Genomic DNA, 22,777 nt, shown 5'->3' on the forward strand with positions numbered 1-22,777 from the left:
TGGAGGCATAAATTATAAGTCAAAATGTAAAATAGCCTTGCGGCTATTTCAGCCTTTCTTTTTTTTTCCTTTAGTACCTGCGGGCTTTCTGCTGTAAATGTGGCTCAACTTAGCAAATAATTAGAAGTCTGAATCTTAGTCTGAATCCGTTAGCATTTAGCGGACCACCGATGTCTTAAATTTGCTGTGTTTTACAACTTTAGAAGCACACGCTAGCATATATCACACTTCTTTAAAAAATACCTTTAAGAATATTTCATTTTGGCCCAGCTTTTTGGCATTTATTAATGACAGAGTATGTAATTAGATCCTTGAGAAGCACTTCTGATGGGATTAAGAAAGTCTTAAGAGAGAAACAAAAAACAGTCTGTAGAGCTTCAGGACGTTTTGGTGGCGAGTGTACCAAACCTGTAAGTTCACCTACAGCAGACACTGTTTTGTTATAGGAGTTTTCCTCTGTTTAATGTCTTATCTATGAGTGTCACCTTCTGTCAATGAAACTGGATAATGTAAATAATTAAACAATAAAAAAAAGATTAGAGAACCGCTGTCTGGTTCTTTGTGCTCATGTTATGTAATGAAGCCACTGGGATTCAACCTTTGCTGTTTTTTGTTTTTTGGCTTTTTTGTTTTTATTTGTTGAATATTAAGGCATAAATGGATACAATCATATGACTCTTCATCAAAATAGGATTTACAACTGTGACCTCTTTGGTTTCCATGATCAAAACAGCACATAAGGCACAGGGAGCTGTGTAACTGAGAGTGGGGTGCTGTGAGGAGTGTTGGGTTCTTGTTAGTCAGAAGGCTCTCACCAATGATCTCGATTGCACGAGTGAGCTAAGTTTTCTCGCACATTTAACAGAGTCTTGATTAGCAAAAATAATCTATTACGTCATGGCTAATCACCAGTCTTACAGCTGCACCTATACTACACAAAGAAACAAATGTACACAAGGAATCCCATTGACAAAAATGCAATTTAAACAAAGACGGCAGAAAGCCAAAGGCCTTGAATCAAAGAACACAGCTGGTGTGGTAATGTTTTCCTGAGTGTAGAGATCAGATAGATCCATAATTGAGGAAGAATGAGGTATGAAATGAAGAGAATGATGGCGAATGTGAAGATTTAAAAGAAATGTTTCTTTTTTTTGTAGTGGTCAGCTAGAAATAGGGAATATTCACAAACCATGACGTCGGATTAAGTACTTTAAGTAAATGTGAAATGATTAGCACCATTATTTTAGTGAACGTTTCAAATGTATTGAATGTTTAATGTGGTTTCTCAGAGGAACCTCATACTGTCGCAGGCAGAAGCTCAGGCTGGAGTTGAGCCTCCACCTTTATGAAATAAAAGGATAAAAACATTAGTTGGTCTTAGTATTCTGACTGTGGGCAGAAAAAACGGACAATTTTTCAAGTAGAAAAAAAAACCCCTCATGTGAGCTTAACACATGCAATAAGCAGTGTGACCAGCAGAGAGAAGCAAGTGCTCAGTGTTGCAGCTGGTGTCGCTTTCAGCTCCGTCCTCAGAGCAGCGTGCGCAGGCTTCCCCATCACTCTAGTTCAGTTAGTCTGATACATTCAGCCTGATAGTGAATAACTACTTTCAGTAACATACTGTGAATTAGCAGACAAATTACACAAACAACATCTCAGCTCGACATGTGGCCAGATGTGCTGATGGCCAATTAATTAAATTACTACTGTTGTAAAGCCTCTGCCTCCTCAAAGCTTGAGAAAATTATGCACAGATGTTAGCAAGCATGGAGCATTTCTCCACGTGCTGGTATTGCTAACCTTCTGTCCCTGCTCTCACTCTCAGAGTCACCGATTTACCTCATGTCTCTTCTTATTGCTTTGCCGTAATCACAACTGAAGTAAGGGAAAACAACAAGGTAAGGCCTATTTGTGTATTAGCACCAATGCCATAGGCAGACTTGTATTTGGCACATACTGAAAAATAACACGTTAACACTGAAGCAGGACAGTCCATCTCCACCATGTCTTACATTATACAAATCCTTTTCCCTTTATCCCACCACACCAGCTTGACGTGCTGAAACATCTCCACCTGTGCGAAGTTTCCAGCTTCACAAAAAAAGGAAACAGCTAAAGCAATAAGAACATGTTCTCCTCCTCCTGCATGTGGGAATAATAAGATGCAGACCTCTGCATACAGGACCTGAAGACACGTGTAATGCCCCGTCACTAAACTCAATAAAGCCAGTGCTCTGGATTGAATTAGCTGGTACATATTTGGCCTCTCGACACTGTGTCACCTCTCCCTCATATTCTTTTACAGAGAAGGAGTTCAATCCAGCATTATTTAAGAGCTGAGCATTGATCTAGTCTATGGATCCCAAGAAGAATGGGGAAGGGTGTATTTTTTCAGTCTTAATTAGAAGATTTATGTGACTCAGAGCTCACTGAATTTTTTAACACAGTTTAAATAAAGACATATGAAACGTCACCCGAATAGTCCGGAAACAATAAGTCCATGCGGTCTGATACTTTAACAGCAATATTAGGCTTGCATATATGGCACAAACTTTAATGCTGCAATAGGCATTTTAAACAAAATGACACTCGTATCTAAATGCAAGCTCATGAGATGCACAGCAGAGCTCAGAACTACTCTGATGTCCACCAGATAATATTATTTCTGATTAGCTTTGGTCAACCAGCTCCACAGAAATATTTTAGCTTTACACGTGGCTTTGGAAGGGAGGTAATGTGCAGATGAGTATGCAGAATGAATAACCAAAACAGTAAAAAACAAAAGAAGATCTATACAGTGTAGGGTGTTAATTACAAAGACGTGACTTAACATCAAAAATATTGCTTAACAGAGGTTTACGTGATGAAAAATGCAAACTGCCGCCCTGTTCTGTTTCCAGGATTGAAACACTGTGACACCTTCCCACTGTAATACTGTCAGCTGGGCTGTCCAGCAGCCTTCACTTCTTACACACTCTGAACGCATCGCGGCAGTCATCTGAATCCGAGGCCATCGGATTCACAAGAACTCCATGATCTGATTCCCAAAACGCTCCTCTGATGGTCACGGAGCACAGCCATGAGCAGGGAGAAAATTTGGTTTTGCACGCCTGTGCAATGTGCAAAATGCAAACAAGTTCTTCAGAGACACAAAGTTTGACGTAAGTATAAACTGCAGCAGAGCTACGCCCGCTCTGAACGGCTGCTGCGCTGGCCTGGTTCATTTCAAACCTTCAGACGAACACGGCTGGAAATGAATAATTCAGACTAGAGTTGGAAAGGAATAAAATGAGGCAACTGTGTGGCATCAACGTGTGCCAGGAGGCTACAGCATGGACATACTTTCAGGTTGGTGTGGATGTGGTTGTGAGTGCAAACCGGGCCCTCCCAGCGCATCCATCTTGTGTTCTCTCCCAGCAGGTCCCAGGGAGCCTCCTCTCGCCAGCACCACCATTGTATCTCCTGACATGCCGGAAAACTCGAAGGCAAAAGTCCCATAAAAAAGCATGATGATGATGCAGAACACCCATTCGAAGATGGCCGAGGCGTGTTGCAGGACGAAGCTCTCCTGACAGAAAAAAACACCACCTGAAACACACGGTTAAGGAAAACAGCAGCAAAGCAATGCGAGGACCTAAAGCTGAAACGCCCCAACAGGAAGCAGTCGTGGACACGGCCCCACTCACCTGCACGATGCAGATTAAACACTCAGTTTTTGTCCAGGTTAAGTAAACAAGACACAATGAGTTAATTAGCGAGCTTTACAAGTGCTCACATGTTGATTATGTTACCCATGAAGAGACAGGCCCAGGCTACAGCTACTGTATATCTGTACTGTAAGTCAGGCTAATATGTTTTTCCCACATGCACTGTAACTTCTCTAGATGGATATCAGCTGACAGACATATTGGAACGGACTTAAGTCGGTCTTTAATCTTCCACATCCTACTATGAAATATGCTGGAGTGCGCCAAGATTTCCTGCTGCGTGCTTCCAAAACTGTCTGAAGCAGACACGAGACTGGCGTTAATGCACTACATTAATATCTGGTAAAAAGGTCACTGTATCGCGCAATTATAGAGTTAAAAACTCTTGCTGTTTTATGTCATTGCTAAAGAGGTGCCAAGGACTAACTGCATGAAATAATAAATAAAAATATCTGATGAAAAGAGGTCAAAGGGGATGCTTAGTCCCTTAAGCTTCAGGGCAGCCATCTGTAGAGGCTGGAAAGGATACTGAGCACCAAGGCTACGAAGGCCAGCAGGGTCATGCAGAGCCGGAGGTGGGCCAAGTTGTACTCCCCTTGGGTTTTGGCCAGTCGGTACGTCAGCGCTGACTGCAGGCACACAAACAGCATACTGGTGGGAAAGGCAATGCCTGCTCCAACATAGTGGAGAATTTTAGCATTATCCACCTGTGATATAAGGACAGAAAACAGGAAGAGAAGGTAAGGGAGCCATTTAAAGGGTTGACGCAAAGATGTAACACAAAATAAAAACATCTAGTGAATGTGACGTGGGCAAATTCAGGAAGTGGTCCCATCGCCCAGTTTCGGTGGTATTTAAAACTCTGGTCGAAGCTTCTTACGATTCTTTAAGTAAAAAGGGAAAAGAAAAAAAAGAAACACAAAAGGCAAACGTACAGGAGGCAACAGCAGCAAGAAACACGACAGAATGCCTCCTTTTCCCTGCTGGTCACAAGAACAACAAGAAACAATACACAAAAGAGCCGCTCAGGAGCATGTGACTACAGCTCCCACTGAAGGGTCCACACACACACACACACACACACTGAACTGAGTAGATAAGAGATCTTGTGGTACATTAACTTGAGCTAGGGACACATTAAACGACTTGACTGATTTGCTCAGATAAAAAACAATAGTTTCATGGTTAATGCCAGATGTATAAATTCTGCTATTTGTTATCATTTTCCAGGATCATTACAGCAACAGCCTCAAAGTTTGGTATCTAAGCCATTTGTCCATTGGCCTGGTCAGTACATGCTGAACATTCTTGTGTAGTAGGCTGATCCTTGAAGTGGCAATGTAAGACTTGCATAAGAAAAGTTTTGAACAGTTGAGATCTGCTGTAAAGCTCTCACACAGTAAAATAAATCCAATTTCTTCTACTCTAGTGTGGCACCTCCACCTCTGGACACACATCAACAACTTCATTTTCTTCTGACTAATCTATTTTCCACGCTAGAGCTGCAAAAGTTTAATCAGTAAATCAGTATTGATAAAGATTCTGATCCAAAGTATTGTGAAGTGAAATAATGGTTTATGTTATTTAATGAGAAAATCACTTTGACTTTGTGACGGCACGTTTTTTATCATTTGGCAGGTCGATCGCCTGGTGTTGGCTGCAGACTCAATTCATACACTGCACAGTGAGCTCTATTGATTGTGTGCATGTGTGTGAGTGAGTGTGTGCAGCCAGGAGTGCCAGATTCAATCACTAATACCTGTTTGTTTACGCTATCAACTGATCACTGCTAATCACAGCCAGGTAATGTATGCCGCTAATATATATAGGTGCAATATTAGCAGATTGTGAGCACACTGAAGTGAGCAAAGTGTGGCAGTGAAAAGCAGTGTAACATCAAACAGGGAAAGCATAAGGAAGGAAATGAGAATAAAGAGAAGACTGGGCGGCACTTAAGAGCAACAGCTCTTATTATAGCTACACATATTTATCTGAAACCACTCTGAGCTCCTGCCTTCATTAGGGAGTTTTCCGCAGCTAAATTCAGCACACTATTGAGCTGCACCTGTGATATTTCACAAAGTAGCAGTCAGGTACTGCTACTTTGTGAGGTAGATAAACACTGTGACGATGTTTCTATGGGAACAAGCCTAACTTTGTTTTTTTTCTCTATTTTCATTTTCTGGAAACAGAACTAAATGAGATGAACTGAAACATACCGACTTTACCGACTCGCCTCCGTTGTGCGGGACATACACAATGGCTGTGAAAATCTGTAACTGAAAGTGGCACCACCACCGATTACAACGGCCCTTTCGACATCACCTGAAAACCAGAGCTTTTAGAAAAAAACAGAGAAGAATGAAACACCATCGTGTTTTAAGTGAGGAACTGGTGTGCGACTTCAGACAATGTTCCTGATTTGCGTGACATCTTCCAGCCAAATAAGATTGGAAATACCTTCAGACTGTAGGTGGTATCAGTCTTTTTCATCCAGATTAGCAGTCCAACGAACTTTTCTACTCCTTTTTCTTTTCTCTTTGTTTTCCTGACAGCTGCTTTCCATGCAGCTGTGTCACACTCAGGCACCTCTGTGTGGCAGTAATGTGCTTCTCCGTCAACAATTCATGTACTTCTCTTCCCAGATCATCAGATCGCTTGACGGGAAAAGTCCCCGAGGCTCCACCACACCACAGCTGTACTGCCAAAGGCTTATGTAACGCACAACTATGCGCTCAAGCAGTTGATGTGGCTGATTACGCTGCCATGTGTTGTGTTTCTTGCGCTTTCTTTGATCTGTTTCGATTTTGACTGTCAGAATCCTGCTCTGCTCCCTCTTCTCTGAGTCAAACTTGTTTGTGGCATTTGCCAGTGGATCCTGAGTACACGTGTTTTCGATGCTAAAAATGCGGGTTTGTGTAATGTCCTGAACTTCAAGAGAGGGCAGTGTGTGAGGCGGGCTGCAGGGATCAGGCTCGTGATTGGTTATAGATGGGGCATCTGTTACACACACCCTGTCTGCCTAGCTCCTCTCCATGCATGGCCAGACTTGATGACTCACTTCCCCCTGGCTCTTCTCGTAAAATTCCTCCCTGTTCTGCAGAGCTCGAGCCTCATAGGAAAAGCGGGAAGAAGGTGAGGTTGCCGTTACTACACCCTCGCATGAACTGCCACATCTGCAAATCTGCTCCAATACGCACATACACAACTCTTGTAAGAGGAGTATGTAAAAAGAGCCGAGACTCTAACATGTCAAACAATCAAATTTAACCAAATAGTCACATCTGTAGAAATATTACACTCTAAGAAACTTCACTTTACTTCAACACAACCCAAATTTTCTTTCAAAACTTTTGCTCCTCTCTTTACTCTGAATATAGCATCAAATGCCTTCTCCGTGGCTGTCTCTCCCTCTTTATTTTCCCATGAACTATCTCGGCCTTTTTAAAGCATGGTAACAAGATTTTGCAGTGATATCCAGCCCAGCGTCAAACACCAAAATAACCTCCCCTCAGAGGACGTTAAATGATCTTACTTTTCTTACCCTAACCGTGACCACTTCCTGAATCTGACACGTACGCTGACTTTTAACCAAAAACTCAACAGTTGACATTATGCACGCTTTCTTTGAAGCGGTCGTAACAATGTTACTGTCTAAACAGAGTTCTGTCCACGCAGCAAAGGTAGTACTAATACACATACACACACACACACACACACACTGTCTAGGCATCCAGCCAGAGCTCTAAATATTTAAACTTCAAGAAATTCTTTCCCAGAGAACAGAAGAAGGAATTCACGTTGAGTTTCTTCACTTGAAGTTTTAGGACCAAAGAAAGAGGATTATTGTGAACAGTATTGTGCTGATGAAGGAAGAAGTTAACATTACAAACATTGAGGTGTGTTTAATCTCAAATAAAAGGATTGATGGAAAGAAGCAAAGAGAAAGACTCCTAAAAAGAGCCAGGTTAAACAAAGACATGTTAAAGATTATACAGCAGATTATTTTCTTGGCTGTGTAAAAGAATTTACTAGAGATGAAGCCATGCCACACCATTTAGCAAAAGGAAATGACTCATTATATTAATGAAACAGGAACCAGAGATATTTTGGACATTTTATCTGAACATCAAAGCTTTTTTACAACCAGCTGGCATGTAGTTGCTGGAGGTTGTGACCAATTTCACCCAGCAAAGAGTCTGCTGCACCAAAAAAACCTCCTTGAGATTGCATCTGCTATTGCCCGCAACCTGCTTGGAAGATGCCGACTTGTCCTCATATATCCGCCAACTACTCTAAGACCGGTAATGAAGCTATGAAAAGTGTGGCACTAACCCCACTTTTCACATGAAAAGGTGCAACACATTTTTGACTATAGCTTGACTAATAGCTGGTGAGTGTTTGAGAACAAGTTGGCAACTTTTCTTCGAACTATAAATAATTGCAGCTACATTAGCGACCCAAGTAATTACAAGGACGCTTTTGGTGCAGCAGACTCTTTGTGAGAAACTGTACCCAACATCCAATCACCAACCAGTCAAGAAATACACATTTTTCCTGAGTGACCAGAGGTTGCAAAAGGGTTGCCAGCCAGTCTCTAGGACTACACAACAGAAGCCTCAGTCTCTGTGTGTTTAATTTCACTATTTCCCATGCTGAATACAATTTCTTTGGGTATCCATAAATCTTTGTCTTCATCAGCATTTACAGCGACCTCTCTGTGTTTTATTGTTAAAAAAACTAGAAGACCGTACCTGGAAGTTGCCCACCATGATGAGTCCAGCACCACAGATCCAGCCCGTGCAAAGACTCGCCGTGTTCAGGACACAGTTTTGATGCTTCTCAATGACGTGGGCGTAGCGAAGCAGCACAATCACCATCACTAAAAGAAGGGAGATGAAAGTCACTGCATGCAAGAAATGGAGAAAAGGCATCATCTGGCTTTTTTTGGACGACTATCATACAAAAGTGCCTGGCTTCAATTTAACGCAAACACTCTCTCACGTCACTTAGCCAAGAAATACATGAACTCCCTGAAAGCTATATTACAGGAAATCAGAGATGTTAAGCAGCTTCTCTGACTCAAAACTATGAGAAGCAGAAAATGGCGGGAAAGTGAGAAGGATATCTTGGTGGGGGGGTCGATCCAAACCTACATACGATTAAAAGGTGAAGGGGAAAGAAGTACAGTATATGGGACAGATGAGTACCGATGTGCTAACAAGCTCTGACTGGGTGCATTGTTGGAGCACTGAGGAGCTGACCCCCATTTGGGTTCTCTTTGTTGGCTCCTCACAGCTGGTGCCTGATGAAGGCTGACTGGGCTTGGAGAAAGCGGGGCATATGGGGAGAGTGAAAAGTGGAGGGTGGGAGAATTAGTGAGGACAAGGAGCCCCTCATGTCTTGACCTGACGCTTATATATTGTTCCAGGGACTAAAGTGTTATGTTAACTCTGTCACTGTGTCTGTGTAAGAGGCAGCTTTTCAGAAGGTCTGTGTCTGCCAAAAGGGAATACAAATGGAGACTGTGGTCATGGCTAGAAAAGAAAAACATTTCCACGTAGAGTCTTTACATAGATAGATTTTTCCTTCCTCTCTGAAGCTTTGTCTCCAGGGTTTGTCTATGCCGTGACGTGTCTGGCTTTAAGTAGCGTCTCAGTGAGCGGACACATTTTATAGCCCGGCCACAACCTCAGGATGAAGCAGTAGAAATTATTGATTCCAGGCCTGATCTTTTGTTTTAAAGCGACCTTTTCTTCGCAGCTGTTAAAAAATCAGCCATGCATATTTCACATCATTTTCTGATTTTGACAACAACAGCAAAGCTTCCAGATGATAGTTGTTTGGCTCATGCTGAGGATAAATTACTGAGGGGAAGTCACCACACCACAATTGCCGCAAAACTAGGGTGAAAAATGAGTCACCAGCAAGCTGCAAAGATAAGAAGATGATATTAAAAGAATGTTTTTCATTAAAAAAACACACAAAATAATACACTACTGCAACAGCCAAGTCACTCATGATTATAGTTATACTACATTTTATTAATGTTCTGCCCAAACGGAAAAAAAAAAGATTTTAAAAAAGGCCTTCAGCTTTTTTTTTTTTTTTGTTTGCCAATCTTTTCATAGTTACACATCCACACAGCTTAGGTATGTATATGATTTATAGAGAGAGTTCAGCATCACATGTTGAGAAATTATGTCTTGCATAATTTCCTGTTAGAACAATAGTGCAAAGTTCCCACCGTTATGTTAACCATTCTGTTTTAATGTGATGTTTGGAGGGAGAATTCATTTTAAGTCCATCTGAGCTGCAAAGTTTACTATGAGCTCACTGAAATGTTGCTATTAAATCTGATAATAAAAACATTTGTTTAAACCTTAAAGGCAAACATTGGTACAAGCAAGACCAAGACATGGTTATGTAATGCTATTAAAAAAACGAATTAATGATTTATTTATGTTTTTATATTCACTAGCTCTAACTTGTGTGTATCTGTGTTTGTGCGAGCTTTCTTCTGTTTCATCCTTCTGTACCCAAATCAACTCGGCAAAAGTGATTTCAGTTACAATCACGGAAAAACAAACAACTGTGTCTCCGGGCACGGAAACAGTCTGCTCATTGGCTCCTTTTTATAATGGAGAACATGCTGTATTGCTGAAGGGAAAGGAAAGTCGGCTGCAGCTTTTTCATTAGATTAAAGCGCCTCGTTCACCCTGCTGCAGACTGGCTGCTGGTGGATTCTTTTCTGTTTCAACTAAATGTGTGTTTCATCATAACAAATGAGCGTGTTTAAACTTGTTGGCATTGTGCAGTCATCCTGGAATGATGAAAGCTACGCCTGAAGGTTAAAGACAAGGACAAGCAGCTTCTCTCTATAGGAAATCAGTGTTTCTTCTTCTATTCTGGGCACATTTGTGTGGGCATTTTTTTTGGTATCCTTGTCAGATGATGCATGTTTAGTAAAGTCATGGCCTCCTCCAGCGTAAGGGCTTCATGTCCCATTCATAAGCGCCACCTGGACTCGAAGGTCACAACAAGCTGCAGTGTGACAGCTTATTTTACCCAAGGATGCCATGCAACAGCACCTAACACTGTTCCAATACTTTGTTACCTTCCACAGAGCAGCCCTTTACAAGTTCATGCTGTTTGCTCTGAAGTCAGGAAGCCCAGTGCAGGAAGTAAAGTGCTCCCACAGACACTGACTCACACACTACTTCTATCTTGCATGTATACTTGCAACAAGGTGGACAATCTCTCATGCATACATAGCCCTGCATGTGCCTTTGCATTCACATACGCAGGGCTGAGTTAACACTAAAACTGATGGGCATTAATAAAGTGCTTATTACCCAGCGGCACTCGCACCTCACAGTAGAAAAAACCTTGCCACCCATACAAGGGGCTATATTTCAACCCAAACACAACATTTCACCGTCTCCCACAGAAGGTATGCAGACAGAGAATGCATGTATTGTCTTTCAAATGTTTTGTGTGTACACTGGCAGAAAAGTGGGAACTGAACTGAAAAGGAGAAAAAACAATTACAGGGCGATATAAAATTCTCCAAGTTCATGTTACTCCTTTTGGAAGTGACACCTGCAGCCAACTATAGCAGACACAGCCTTCCAAGTAAAACATGAATCAATGAGCTACTAGCTAAGCACGCAATATTTAAAATAGTGTTGTATAGCTACATACCACATCAGCTTTACATACTTATGTATAGACAAAAGAGGTAGCTTTATAAACAGTATTAACATACAGACTGATGGGATTGCAAAGGGGGAGAAAAATGCAGCCAAAAATTTGAAAATTAAACCTTCCAAACCTCACAGATTCACCCGAGTGGGTGAAAGTGCAACTGAACTCAGTTAAAAGGATGTGATGGATAATTTTTAATCAAATGCAGCAGCGATACATCACTTACAATAACATCAAGGTTGAGGGTCCTTAAATCTCAATTTTTTATGTTGTTTTTAAAAAAAAGAATAGAAATGCAGAGGAAATTATGAAGGAATTATGCAGAATTTCAATTCCCAACTGTCATTAGCTCTCCAAAAAACACTTTAATGGATGAAGGTGGAGTGTTTCACTGAAATTACTTATTGAGCGGTCATATTAAATTATCTTAATTAGAAATATAATCAGCTTACTGTCATGGAAAACAAAGAAAACAGCAAATATCAAAATCTGAAACATGTTGACATGCTCATTTTCCCACTTCCTTAAGTGATTCAGCTCAAGTTATGTTTTCTAATGAAAACAAAATATTAGCTGACATTTTATGTAACTGGGAGGAAAATGTGCGTCTCTAATATCTCAAAACACATTTATGACAAAGACAGAGATACAAGCTTTTATCCTTTCACAATGAAAAGGGATTTGTTTCTTTTACTCACTATGTACTTTCTAAGACATCTTTTCTTTTGGTTGCTGTCACTGATGGTTTGGTGGGTGACTAACAATGAGCGCAAGAGAAACTTCATTCACAAGGAAGAGGAACTAAGAAATTTACATGAAAGCTGTTTAACAGTCACTGTGCGCGGAAGTGGTGCACACTTATACTGCATACATATTATGAAAGAGTCATTCTAGGTAAACATGTTTCAAACAAAAGTTACAGAGCTACATCTTAACTAAGCCAGATAAAATCCATCATCGTGATGAAGCAACAGTGGTTGCAACATTTTCTCACTGCCACATAATTTACCCGTGAAATAAAACACAAAAATCAAAGGGCAGTGTTTAGCCAAGGTGTGTTTCTCTGACACCAATAATATTATGTACCGATTTTAAAGATTCTCAGTGTTTTTTTATGCATATAACCTCCCTCTAAAGGAAAATCAGGTTGCAAAAGATTTTCAAAAGTGGGGTCAAATTTACTCAAGCAAACAATATACTTTTCTTTATCAGATAATAGAAATACTTCTTTGACTATGTGTGCAGCAGTTGTACTCAGGTGTGTATTCACCACCTAATGGGTCTGTTAAGAGCCTGGAAAAAGCCTGTAAGTACACAAGGGCAGCTCCTGAAATGCAACCATCTGCCTCCTTTTTCAGCATTGTGTACACATACAGTATACAATGCTGCAAAGTTCCTCCATTCTTGTCACAAGCAAAGACCAGAGCTACAATTTGCATCTCAAAAAGACAGCTCACAATGTCCAGAGTCTCACAGTCAGACAGAAAAATAGCTGCTAGAGGCTTGGATAAAAACAAAGCACAGTAACGTTTTACACACAGCTAGAAAATTAACCACAGCTGGAAAACATTATCAAGATCGGGCCAGTCGAAGCCACCAGTGAACGGAGGGCAGCAGCACATGTAGAGACTCCCAGAAAACATGCAGACCAGCAATTGAGAGCTCATTCTTTCTTTCAGACACAAGTGTTTTCTTTGCATCTGTGTTCGGACTTGTTCTGTATTACAGCTAATTTTTGCTTTCAGCTTCTCTCTTATTCACAGGGGGGGGGGGTCGCCACATTGGGCAGCTTCACATGTTTAATCTGACTGACTTTTACACCCTTCCTGAAACAAACCCAAAGGGATTTGTGTCATCTCCAGGAATCAAACCGGGGATCTTACCATTGTTAGGCAAACAAGCCCCTTCCTTTTTCTATTTCTACAATGGGAAATACAATGTGTCTACTTCAATAAATATGCTTATGTACATTCATTTGTTGACCTGGCTGCCCTGCAGGTGTGTCTTGAAATTTTAGCTTGCTGGTTTACACAGTTAATATAAGTCAGTCTAATGTGTCCTGAGCCATGCCTTATGATGCCTTACCCATGAATGAGCCCGTGCTGCAGATAAGGCTGAAGAAGCAGCTCTCAGGAGGAAGAGTCCCACATTTACTGCAAGAAACAATTACAAGAAAACCATCAGAGCAATACCGCAAAACAATGCACCACTGCCTACACCTCCAACCATCAACGCATCCAGAGGTACTCTATGGCTGTTCCTCACATCCTGAAGTCAAGTGTTTGACTTTTCACCTACTGCTTGCTGCTTTTATTCTACGAATGGGAAATGTTTGTAGGAGGGAAAACTCAGAGACAGTCAACACTGGCTGTCTGTGCCCAGACTCCCATTGAAGCCAAAGTCCTCTCAGCTGACTCAAGTCATACACACATTCTTCACTACATGGATCAAAACGCACCATTCATTAGACTAAAGCTGACATGAATACATTTTAAACAATTTTTTCATCTATGGCTTGTTCGAAGGTCCGTTTTATTTTTACCCAACAGAGCGACATTTAACACAGATTAAGAAAAATGCTTCTTCCACCTTCTCTGCTTCGACTGCTTAGCAACAACAGCGCTGCTATATTAAAGATTAATTTTCTGTGTTAAACTGTAGCTGCACACTTGATTTGTAGAGGTGGTGGTGGTGGTGGGGTCATTATCGCTGCATATTATCTTTTCTGGTTTTCCTTTTTTTTATGCTTTGTTTTTTTGTTAAATGAAAGCCACTGTGGCTATGTGGTACAACATGTCTTTGATGTTGAAAGCTGAGAGGGCCAAAAACCCAAACAAAGAAGCAGGAGTGTCTTGATTTCCTCTGGACTGTAAGCCGACTCCTCCGTGTGCGTATGTGTGTTTACATGGCTGAACGTAGGCCCGTGTTTTGCCTCCAAACTGCCACGGTGGCAGGCAGGATATTTCTGCCACAAGTTATTTTCAGAATGCACACACACACACACACACAGAAGAAACGTCTCATTCTCCTCACTCGCTTTTTTTCTTTTTAAATCAACAATGTGCCGACAGGGGTCACGCAAAACAATGGGACAGTGTTCCTGTTCTGACTCAGCAGAAGCAAAGGGGCAGAGAAGAGACGGACATGAGGTACGACTCCATCTCACTGACCTGATGAGAGGTACATTGTCTAGTGTGCAGCACAAGGATGGCCCGCTCTGCAAATACAGCTCCTCCTCACATGACTGGTTATACAACCTGAAAGAAAAAACAACCAAACAAACACCAAACATGTGTGGCAGTGCAAAAGCAAATGTTAAAAAAAATTGAGAAAAATTACGTTTATATTAGGCTGTGGACACACAGTGGAAAATAGCTAACAAAGCAAAGACATATTCCTGATTTTTTTCACTGGGTCTAGTAAAAATATATGAGAAGCTGTATAATACAGTCTGTTGTTAAACCACAGTACAGTAACTGTATATTAAGCACCATTTTGTGCGATCACACCCAGGATTTCTTTTGTTTTTAGGGTTGGTGTGTCAAAGAGGCAGAAAACCACTGTGTCATCAAATGCTAGCTCTGCTCGTGGAGATTAACCTCAGCTTGTCCGAAACGAGCCCAGCATCCAGAGCAGCAAAGCACACGATCTGACAGCAACGACAAATTTTTCAGCATCACAGCTTTAGATTTGTGCTGATTTTCTAGATTAATATTCATCTCTGGCTCTGCTTTACAGTGTGTCTTTCTCCTACCTCCCTCCCCTCAACCACATCCGGTTGCAGCAGGTGCCTGCCCCTCCCTGAGCCTGGTTATGCTGGAGGTTTCTTCTTATTAAAAGGGAGTTTTTTCTTCCCACGGTCATCAAGTGCTTGCTCATGGGGGTTTGTCTGATTGTTGGGGTTTTCTCTGTATTATTGTAGTGGTCTTTACTTTACAATATAAAGTGCCTTGCAGTAACTGTTGTTGTGATTTGTCGCTAAGTAAATAACATTGAACTGAACTGAACTGTGAGTGGATTTTAATGAGTCTCTCAAACGTTTTTCAGCCGACTGAGCAGGAAATTATTCTCACTGGCTCTTGTTGCAAAAGAGGTGCAAGGAAGGTTACAAAGGTCAAGACTGACTGTAGGGATCAGCAAAATACAGAATAGATGTCAACATACCAGTTTTCCACAGGGCAGACGTGCTGGTTGTAAAGGGCCATGGCATAGCTAAAAAGGAAAAGGAAATGATTATCCAAAATCAAAGGGAACAGTTATTTTATATTTTTAGCATACACTGTAAATTTAAACTGACTCAATCATACGGCAAAAGCCGTTCGAGTGGTAGTGGTAGGAAAAAAAAAGATACTTCTCACATGCAGCCTCAGAATAGGAAGTTTTTTTAGGTCATTGAATTCAAGTGAAAAGCAGAGGGGAGTTCAATGCGAAAGCCACAGCTAACATAATAACCTGACACTACTGTGACGCTAGACTGTCAGGAGGTGAGACAGACCATAAAGGCAAGGAAACGTAATATCACAGTGAACATGAATCCTGAACAGATTTATGTAAAACCCACGTAGCCATCAACTGTTAAGCTCACTAAAACCCTTTTGCATATCTGTCATGTCTTTGCAGTAGCATTTCTCATGTGGTCGCTTATTTACAGTGATGATTTTATATGACTGAAAATGACCTACATATGACTTCAGGTCTTTTCATTTATTGAACTTTTAGGGTGACCCAAAATCCTGCACCTATTTAACTTTCAGGAACAGTTGAGCTGACTTTTCACCATTTCTTACCCTTTATCTGAAACTGCTGTATAAAGCACTTTGGGTGCTTATGTAGAGTAGAAAAGCACTAATAAAGAACCTCCATTTACCTCAGATGGCTCATTTTTGTCAAAGTGGTATGACTATGGTGAGGATACTGACCAGCCACGGCCATACAGAGGTCAACAATCTAACATAAGTAACATAATATCTGTATATGTCAGCACTAAACACAAACACCAATTTTAAATATATTGATCCATCCATTTTCTTCCGCTTGTCATCAATTCAGGGATGCAGGAGGAGATGTGAAAGGAGAAGCAGGGTAGACCCTGGACAGACCGCCTGTCTGTTGTGGGGCAACACAGACAGACAATCGTTTGAACTGACATTCACACATGTGGGCAATTTAGAATCACCAATTAACCCAACTCCACTAACTGCATGCCTCTGGACTGTATGAGGAAGTTGGAGGAGGTGTCAGAAGTACCCAAAGAGAATCGGCAAACTCCAAACAGAAAGCTTGCTTTGAACCCAGGACCTTCTTCATGTGAGGCAACAGTGCTAACCGTTTACTTTATATTATCTTCTAATTAAGATTTTAAAATATTGAGACCAGTGCTGGCCACAAAAATCCCCTTTTGCACAGGCTACAGATAAACTCTATAACTGGAACATCTTCAATCAGGCTGCAATGACCACTTGCATTATTATACCTGACATTGTGACCCTGCCTTGGAATACTTAAAAGACATATTTTTCACATAACAAACCATTTTCAGCTAATGATACAGAGGCCACATTAAAGGGCCAGATGTCCAGCGTGTGGTTTTGAATGGCTGAAGAAAATGCTATTTAACTGTGAGTCCTGTGATTAAGTCCTCAACACGAACATGTGCAGCTCAACTGTGTCTGCTCTGTTGCTCAAATCAACTGCATATGCAGATAGGACGAATATGCACATGCAGAAAGAAATTATGGGAAACTCAGGTTTCTGAGGTGTTTACATATCCCACATCATCTTTATTTTTACTTGTTTTAGCCACATTTCTATGTGGGCATTTCAGGAAGGACATGCAACAATCACATATAACCTTGTTATTCACATGCAACAGTAAAAACACTATTTGTAACAGCCAGAAAACCACAGGAAGACCGAGTCACACAGACAGAGCATCTTTCCTCATTTTTGCATGCAGTCCTAGTTCAGCAAGAGGTTAAGCACCAATCAGGAATGTTTCCATGGCTGATAATATCCTACTCACAGGCCAGTCTTTACAGGACAGAGATATTTCCCAAAGACACAAGCAAGAAATCAAAAGCAAGACATATTTCATAACGTTAAAAATAGCGGTATTAAATTATTTCCACTGCACAGTATCTGCTACAATTTCATGTGTCGACACAATATCAGATTCAGAAAACACGGGCTGTCCAACCTGAGCAGGTGGACAGTTTTTTCTTATGCAGGGTGTGCACAGCTATATAGAACTTGGACACAGAGTGAAACCCAGTATCATACATGGCAGTTCTGTCACCAGTGTCTGTTTACATCTTTGTCTTGGAAATCGCCAGCTAGCACCTCCTATCCAATGATCACACGCAAGATAGGTGTGACTGTCCAAAAGGTCAAGATAACAGGCAAAAATATTAGTCTGAGCATAGCTATCATTACTATTAAAACAATGTGTCTATTAATTTCTACAACATTAAAAAATAATCTGAGGGCACCAGCTGGTGTTAGAAAAGAAACGCCTGGAGAATCTATTTTTAGTTAACTTTCAAGTGTGAAATTAATCCTGCTACCAGCTTTTTAACACTGCATTTGCTTAGTGAAATGCACAGCTGGTTTTGACTGCTGTAAAGGCTGTCAACACTTGGCTGGCTGGTTAGATGGGGGCAATAACCCTCTGGGATTTTTTCCATTGGTTGCATCTTACTGTTCCCATGGATCTCTCACTGTAGATGAAAGTCAGCAAGCTACAACACACAAAAACTATGTAGGTCCGACCGTTTTTTTCAAAATTGCAGGCCGAGATTTCAGCTAACAAACAAATGACTCATTTAGGTGTACTCCAGGTACACAGAACAGGAGAGACCACAAAGGGTTAAAGACACATCAATCACCGTGTAATCAGCGCTGCTCTAGCACTGAGGAAATCCATCACTGTGAGTGAAAGAAGACTTCCAGCTTTTGATTATGATAAAGGAACAGAAACAAAAGTGCACCATGTCCTCCCTTTTATCTATTGAGTGTGTGATAAGACTTAAAGGAAAATGTGCCAATGTGTACCTTCAGGCGTAAATGACGGTGATAGACATTTAAGCCTTTGGAGAAACACAGTAACAAACACACACCTTTCATTTTTGTCTGCTTCCTTTCCATATGTGCTGAACACTACAAATGGTGCCAACAAGACAAAAACAAAAATCAAAAATCTAGAAAAAAAAATGCAGGAAAAAGACAGCTTAGGTTGTTACATTTTTCCCTGATTTTGGGGGTGTATTTTATACATCTGGCCAGCTTCTAAAGCTAGAACAGCATCTGCAGCTCTGGGGAGCTTCTAAATAAAGTGAACTTATTTAGATGTAGCTGGAACTAAACCAGCGCTTTATGTGCTCAGCAGAGGCTAAGTAATAATAGGTTTGTTTATATAATTAGACCCCTATCAAAGCTCAGCAATGGCTGTAATTGCATGTGCCTTTAAGCAATGTTTAAGTGGAACAGACCCTGTTTTTTATTTAGGACCAAGTCCTACATAAAGAAAGACTTCGATGGAAAAATCTTTTTTTGTTGGGGATTTGTGTGTTTTTTTAACAATGAAAAGTCCCAAAAGCTCTACAAAAAGAACCTCAGAAAAATGGGTGAGCCAATAAACTATAGATAAATTTGGCAGGTACTAGTTAAACTCCCATTGCTTCTACAGCATGGTTGCTGGATAACATAAAAGACACATATGCAAATACACTGACTGACTGATAAAAGTTGAGAAACAGAAGCCAAGACTTCTTGGTGGTCCAACTTGATACAGAAAACACTTGGCATGGGCGCCAGATACTGAGTGAAAATTTTGCTTACGTTCTTTCCCACCCCTTTCCAGTATTTACCTTACTCCTACCCAGTCATCCACACTGGGAAGCAGGAGTTATGCAACATGCCACATTCTGTGACATTCCCCAAGTCTGAAAAAGACCCTTGACTGCTCTTAGAAACAAGGCGCCCTTGTCAAGGTAACAGGAAGGAAATGGGTGTAAAGGGGCTGGCAATCTGCAGCTCTCAGCATCTGAACTCAGATCAGCTTTCTGCTCAGAAAAAAATGCCCAAACTAGACAGATTGGTTTTCACCTTCATGTTCTCAAATCAGCATGGAAACATTAAGCCGCTACACCTGGATACACACTACTGATTGGACTGTTGAGTAGCCACGCACACCACAACATTAATTGCCATATGGTCTCAAGTTTGGTGCTTGATTAGGCTGTTTAGTCTCCATGCAACTTATCAGTGATGCAGCACATAGCCTTGATTCAGAACTACAACAATTTAGAATTGGGCCATCTGTCTCTCTCCCCACTGGGGTTTGCATTCCTTGTCCCAACAAAATAATAGAACAGAGAGAAGAGCTGTCAGCCCAAGTATAACCAGGAGGGTTTCTCTCCAGCACATCTGCTCAGACACTGTACTACAGATAATTAAGATTTACTGCAAACCTGCATGTCTGATTTTTAGGATAATGGTGATAATCCCGGATCATTACTGGAAAGAGTTAATCCACATGCAATTGCCATGACTCCCAGGAATTCAGGGTAAATATGTAGTGCTGCACACCTGTAGGCAGGAGAGGAGGCTGGAGTATCGAAGAGTATTTTTATTACAACATGATTCCAATTCTTAATTTGTATTTTGTCATTTTTAAAGTTATGGACAGGGTATAGATCCAGATGTCAAACCTTAGAACATTTACATAGATTTTAAACTTTTCTGATGTCAAAAAAAGAAAAGAAAGAAAGGGGAAAAAACAGACAATACTTACACAACCCATATCCCAGTGATGGTCAGGACAGGGAGGCTAACAGGTAGTATCATCCACAGAGACATCTTCCAGCACCTTTCTTCTTTTTCCTCTCCAGCCAGCTGAGCAATGTCTTCTCAAGTAGGATTAACATTTATCTGAGTGTGACTGACATGTGCACCGATTCATTTTCCTGAAGATGGAGGACGGTAGATGGGACAGCGGCAGGACAGATGTCTCTTTTCAGCTAGTGAATGAGAGGATCGATAGGGTTGATTAGGAGCATTCACCTACTCATCATCATTAAATGATTAAGTAAACTATCAAGAACAAGCTATTAGTGACCACAGCAATTTAATTTACATCGATCAGCAGGGTGCATTACCTTACATAATCCTGCTTTCGTGAAGCTTTAGTTTTCTGCTTTTCTTAAATGTTCAACAACATTTTATAAGTTTGGGGGTGTTCGGGGTGGACACATTAACCGCTTACATTTCAAATGCGACGGTTTTTTTGCCCACCTTCCTGTTTCTAGCTAGCAACAACAAGCATCAAAGGTAAATCTGTGACAACTCACCTTCTGCCTCCTTGTAAGCTAGCAAATGCAGATTGTTTTTTTCTTTTTAGAAAAATGAAAACTTTGAGTACGCCGGCGTGTCCTCCACAACTCTGGCACCCCCAACCCCCCCAAAAACTATCACGACTTAGCTTTAATTTTACTTGAGTATGTAGATTTTTCCAGAGCAGATGGGACCTCGGTTAGCCGTGTTCGCGTTAAAATGAGTGGGGGGAAGGCTGGCTTCACAGCAGCCAGTCCTTCTGTATCTCAGCCGCCACGAGTATCCAGCTGTTTGACTCCGCCCACATTTGATTACGCACGTGTGGGCGGGATAGCGCGGAGGAAGCTCAAGAAGACAAGTTTGTCCTACCGTATTTGGACAAAGTTTTAAATTATAAAATAGCAATTACATCCACACAATGTTGTAATTTGAATATTACTGTTTTAAATCAGTTCCTTTCACCGTGAGACCCTGAGAGTAGGCCTACTACACTTGGAACCTGTACGTTTCCTTCGCTGTTAACGGTAGGAAGAGGGTACGGCCAGAATAGAGGGCTCTGAGTACAACCTGGAAGCTTTCGCATTTTCTTCTTTTTTGTGTGCATGTGTGTGTTTTTCTCCCGTGCTTTCTTATCTCATTGTAAAGACACGCGTCTTCGTCTTTACGTCAGCACCGTGTAGCTCTCTGTTTATATACAACATGTGTGAATGAGCGTGAGACACCGAGCCCCTTAAACAAAACTTGTTTCTGCTGCCCTCTGCAGCTTTAACGAATTAATATTTTCATTTGTCAGCGATACATAATCTGCGCTGGGTCCTTCTGTGAAAAAATCAATTACGAATCAGCATATTTAATAAACTATGCAAAACCTTTTCCCCCATTCTTTTCTGATCAGTTCCTATAACTTCATTAGTACAAAAGACAGACGCGTGGAATTTATCAGGGCCAAAAAACATATCAAAGCGCCGTTAAAAACAGCAGACAAATCCTTTTTACACCGTCTCCACGTATCTTTCCATCTAAAACAGCAATCATGTAATATATTCATATAATGTGATATCATAGTTTAGATTGCAAAAAAAACTGTACCATTATAATGTCTATGACAAAGAGTAAGAGAACCAGTGCCCTAAATGTTTTATCTGTTTTCTTATAATTCACTGGAGCTTTCCAGACTTATATGACCACGTGGAATAGATGGCTGGTCAAACTTTATCACAGCCAGTGGTTCAATCAGAGGTGTACAACACATGAGCAACATGTGAGAGCATGGATAGGACCACCAGGAATGTAACATTTACTCATATACTTTACTTAGGTTTAATGTATTTGTAATATTTATTTTTCTCTGTATATATTTTTTAGTATTCTCATACTATGTTACTTTTTTTATTCAACTATATTTTGAATGCGCTAAAGTATTTATTTGACAGCTTTAGCTACTTATTATTGTAGATCAAGCCACAGAACACTATCGGTGAAATATGTTCAAAAACATATAGACATAAAAATGTCTGAATATGTTTACTTAAGGTACTTTAATTATATTTTGATTGTTCAACCTTTTCACTGTTAAGTTATTTAAGGTAGGATTATATGTTTTAAGTGAGTTAAAAATCAAAATACTTTCTTCCATTTTGCCAATGTCCAATAGATGACTATATTTAAATTCTTGGGCAGTTCCTAATAATTTCACAAAAAATGTGTAATAGGCCTCAATTTTCATAAACCTGAAATTATGTTTTTGACATCACTTTTCTATTTCTGATTGATTTGTTTTTTTATTAATTGTTTTGGTTTTCCTGCTATATTCTTGATTCCCCTTTGGGCTCCATGTAAAAAATCCTGGAAACGGCTTCAACTGGGGATGAACAACTCAGAACAACGCCTGGTACCTTCAACGAGCAATGAAATCTGATTGGCACATTAATGCATATTGCTGTCAAATGAGTTTCTTTTGATTTTGCTACCTCCAGTGATGCTTTCTCAGTAATAAGAAAATAATGTCGCCCCACAGTCCATTTACTACACCT

General features: G+C 40.7%; 1 protein-coding gene across 1 annotated transcript; it reads right to left on the reverse strand.

Annotated features, from left to right (window-relative positions):
• Positions 1 to 622: 622 nt before the first annotated feature.
• Positions 623 to 21,101, reverse strand: LOC102203753 (transmembrane protein 150A). The gene is made up of 8 exons (XM_005743789.1): positions 20,762 to 21,101; positions 20,206 to 20,431; positions 15,579 to 15,626; positions 14,585 to 14,671; positions 13,500 to 13,567; positions 8,462 to 8,589; positions 4,237 to 4,414; positions 623 to 3,588 (listed from the first exon to the last, which is right to left on the reverse strand). The coding sequence occupies exons 2-8, from the start codon at positions 20,268 to 20,270 to the stop codon at positions 3,326 to 3,328; spliced, it is 837 nt and encodes a 278-aa protein (XP_005743846.1). The 5' UTR covers positions 20,271 to 20,431; positions 20,762 to 21,101; the 3' UTR covers positions 623 to 3,325.
• Between the last annotated feature and the right edge of the window lie 1,676 nt (positions 21,102 to 22,777).

Source organism: Pundamilia nyererei, unplaced genomic scaffold, assembly GCF_000239375.1.
Source record: "Pundamilia nyererei isolate P.nyererei 1_Seehausen unplaced genomic scaffold, PunNye1.0 scaffold00136, whole genome shotgun sequence".
Taxonomy (NCBI): Eukaryota; Metazoa; Chordata; class Actinopteri; order Cichliformes; family Cichlidae; genus Pundamilia; species Pundamilia nyererei.

What these genes read in the sequence shown, in the direction of transcription:
- LOC102203753 (XM_005743789.1), bottom strand. Translation starts at nt 20,270, where the DNA reads ATGTCTCTGTGGATGATACTACCTGTTAGCCTCCCTGTCCTGACCATC. An exon ending in ATCACTGGGATATGGGTTGT is followed by an intron (nt 15,627 to 20,205) that starts GTAAGTATTGTC and finishes TTTCCTTTTTAG; the next exon opens with CTATGCCATGGCCCTTTACA. An exon ending in CAGCACGGGCTCATTCATGG is followed by an intron (nt 8,590 to 13,499) that starts GTAAGGCATCAT and finishes CCCTTCTTTTAG; the next exon opens with TGATGGTGATTGTGCTGCTT.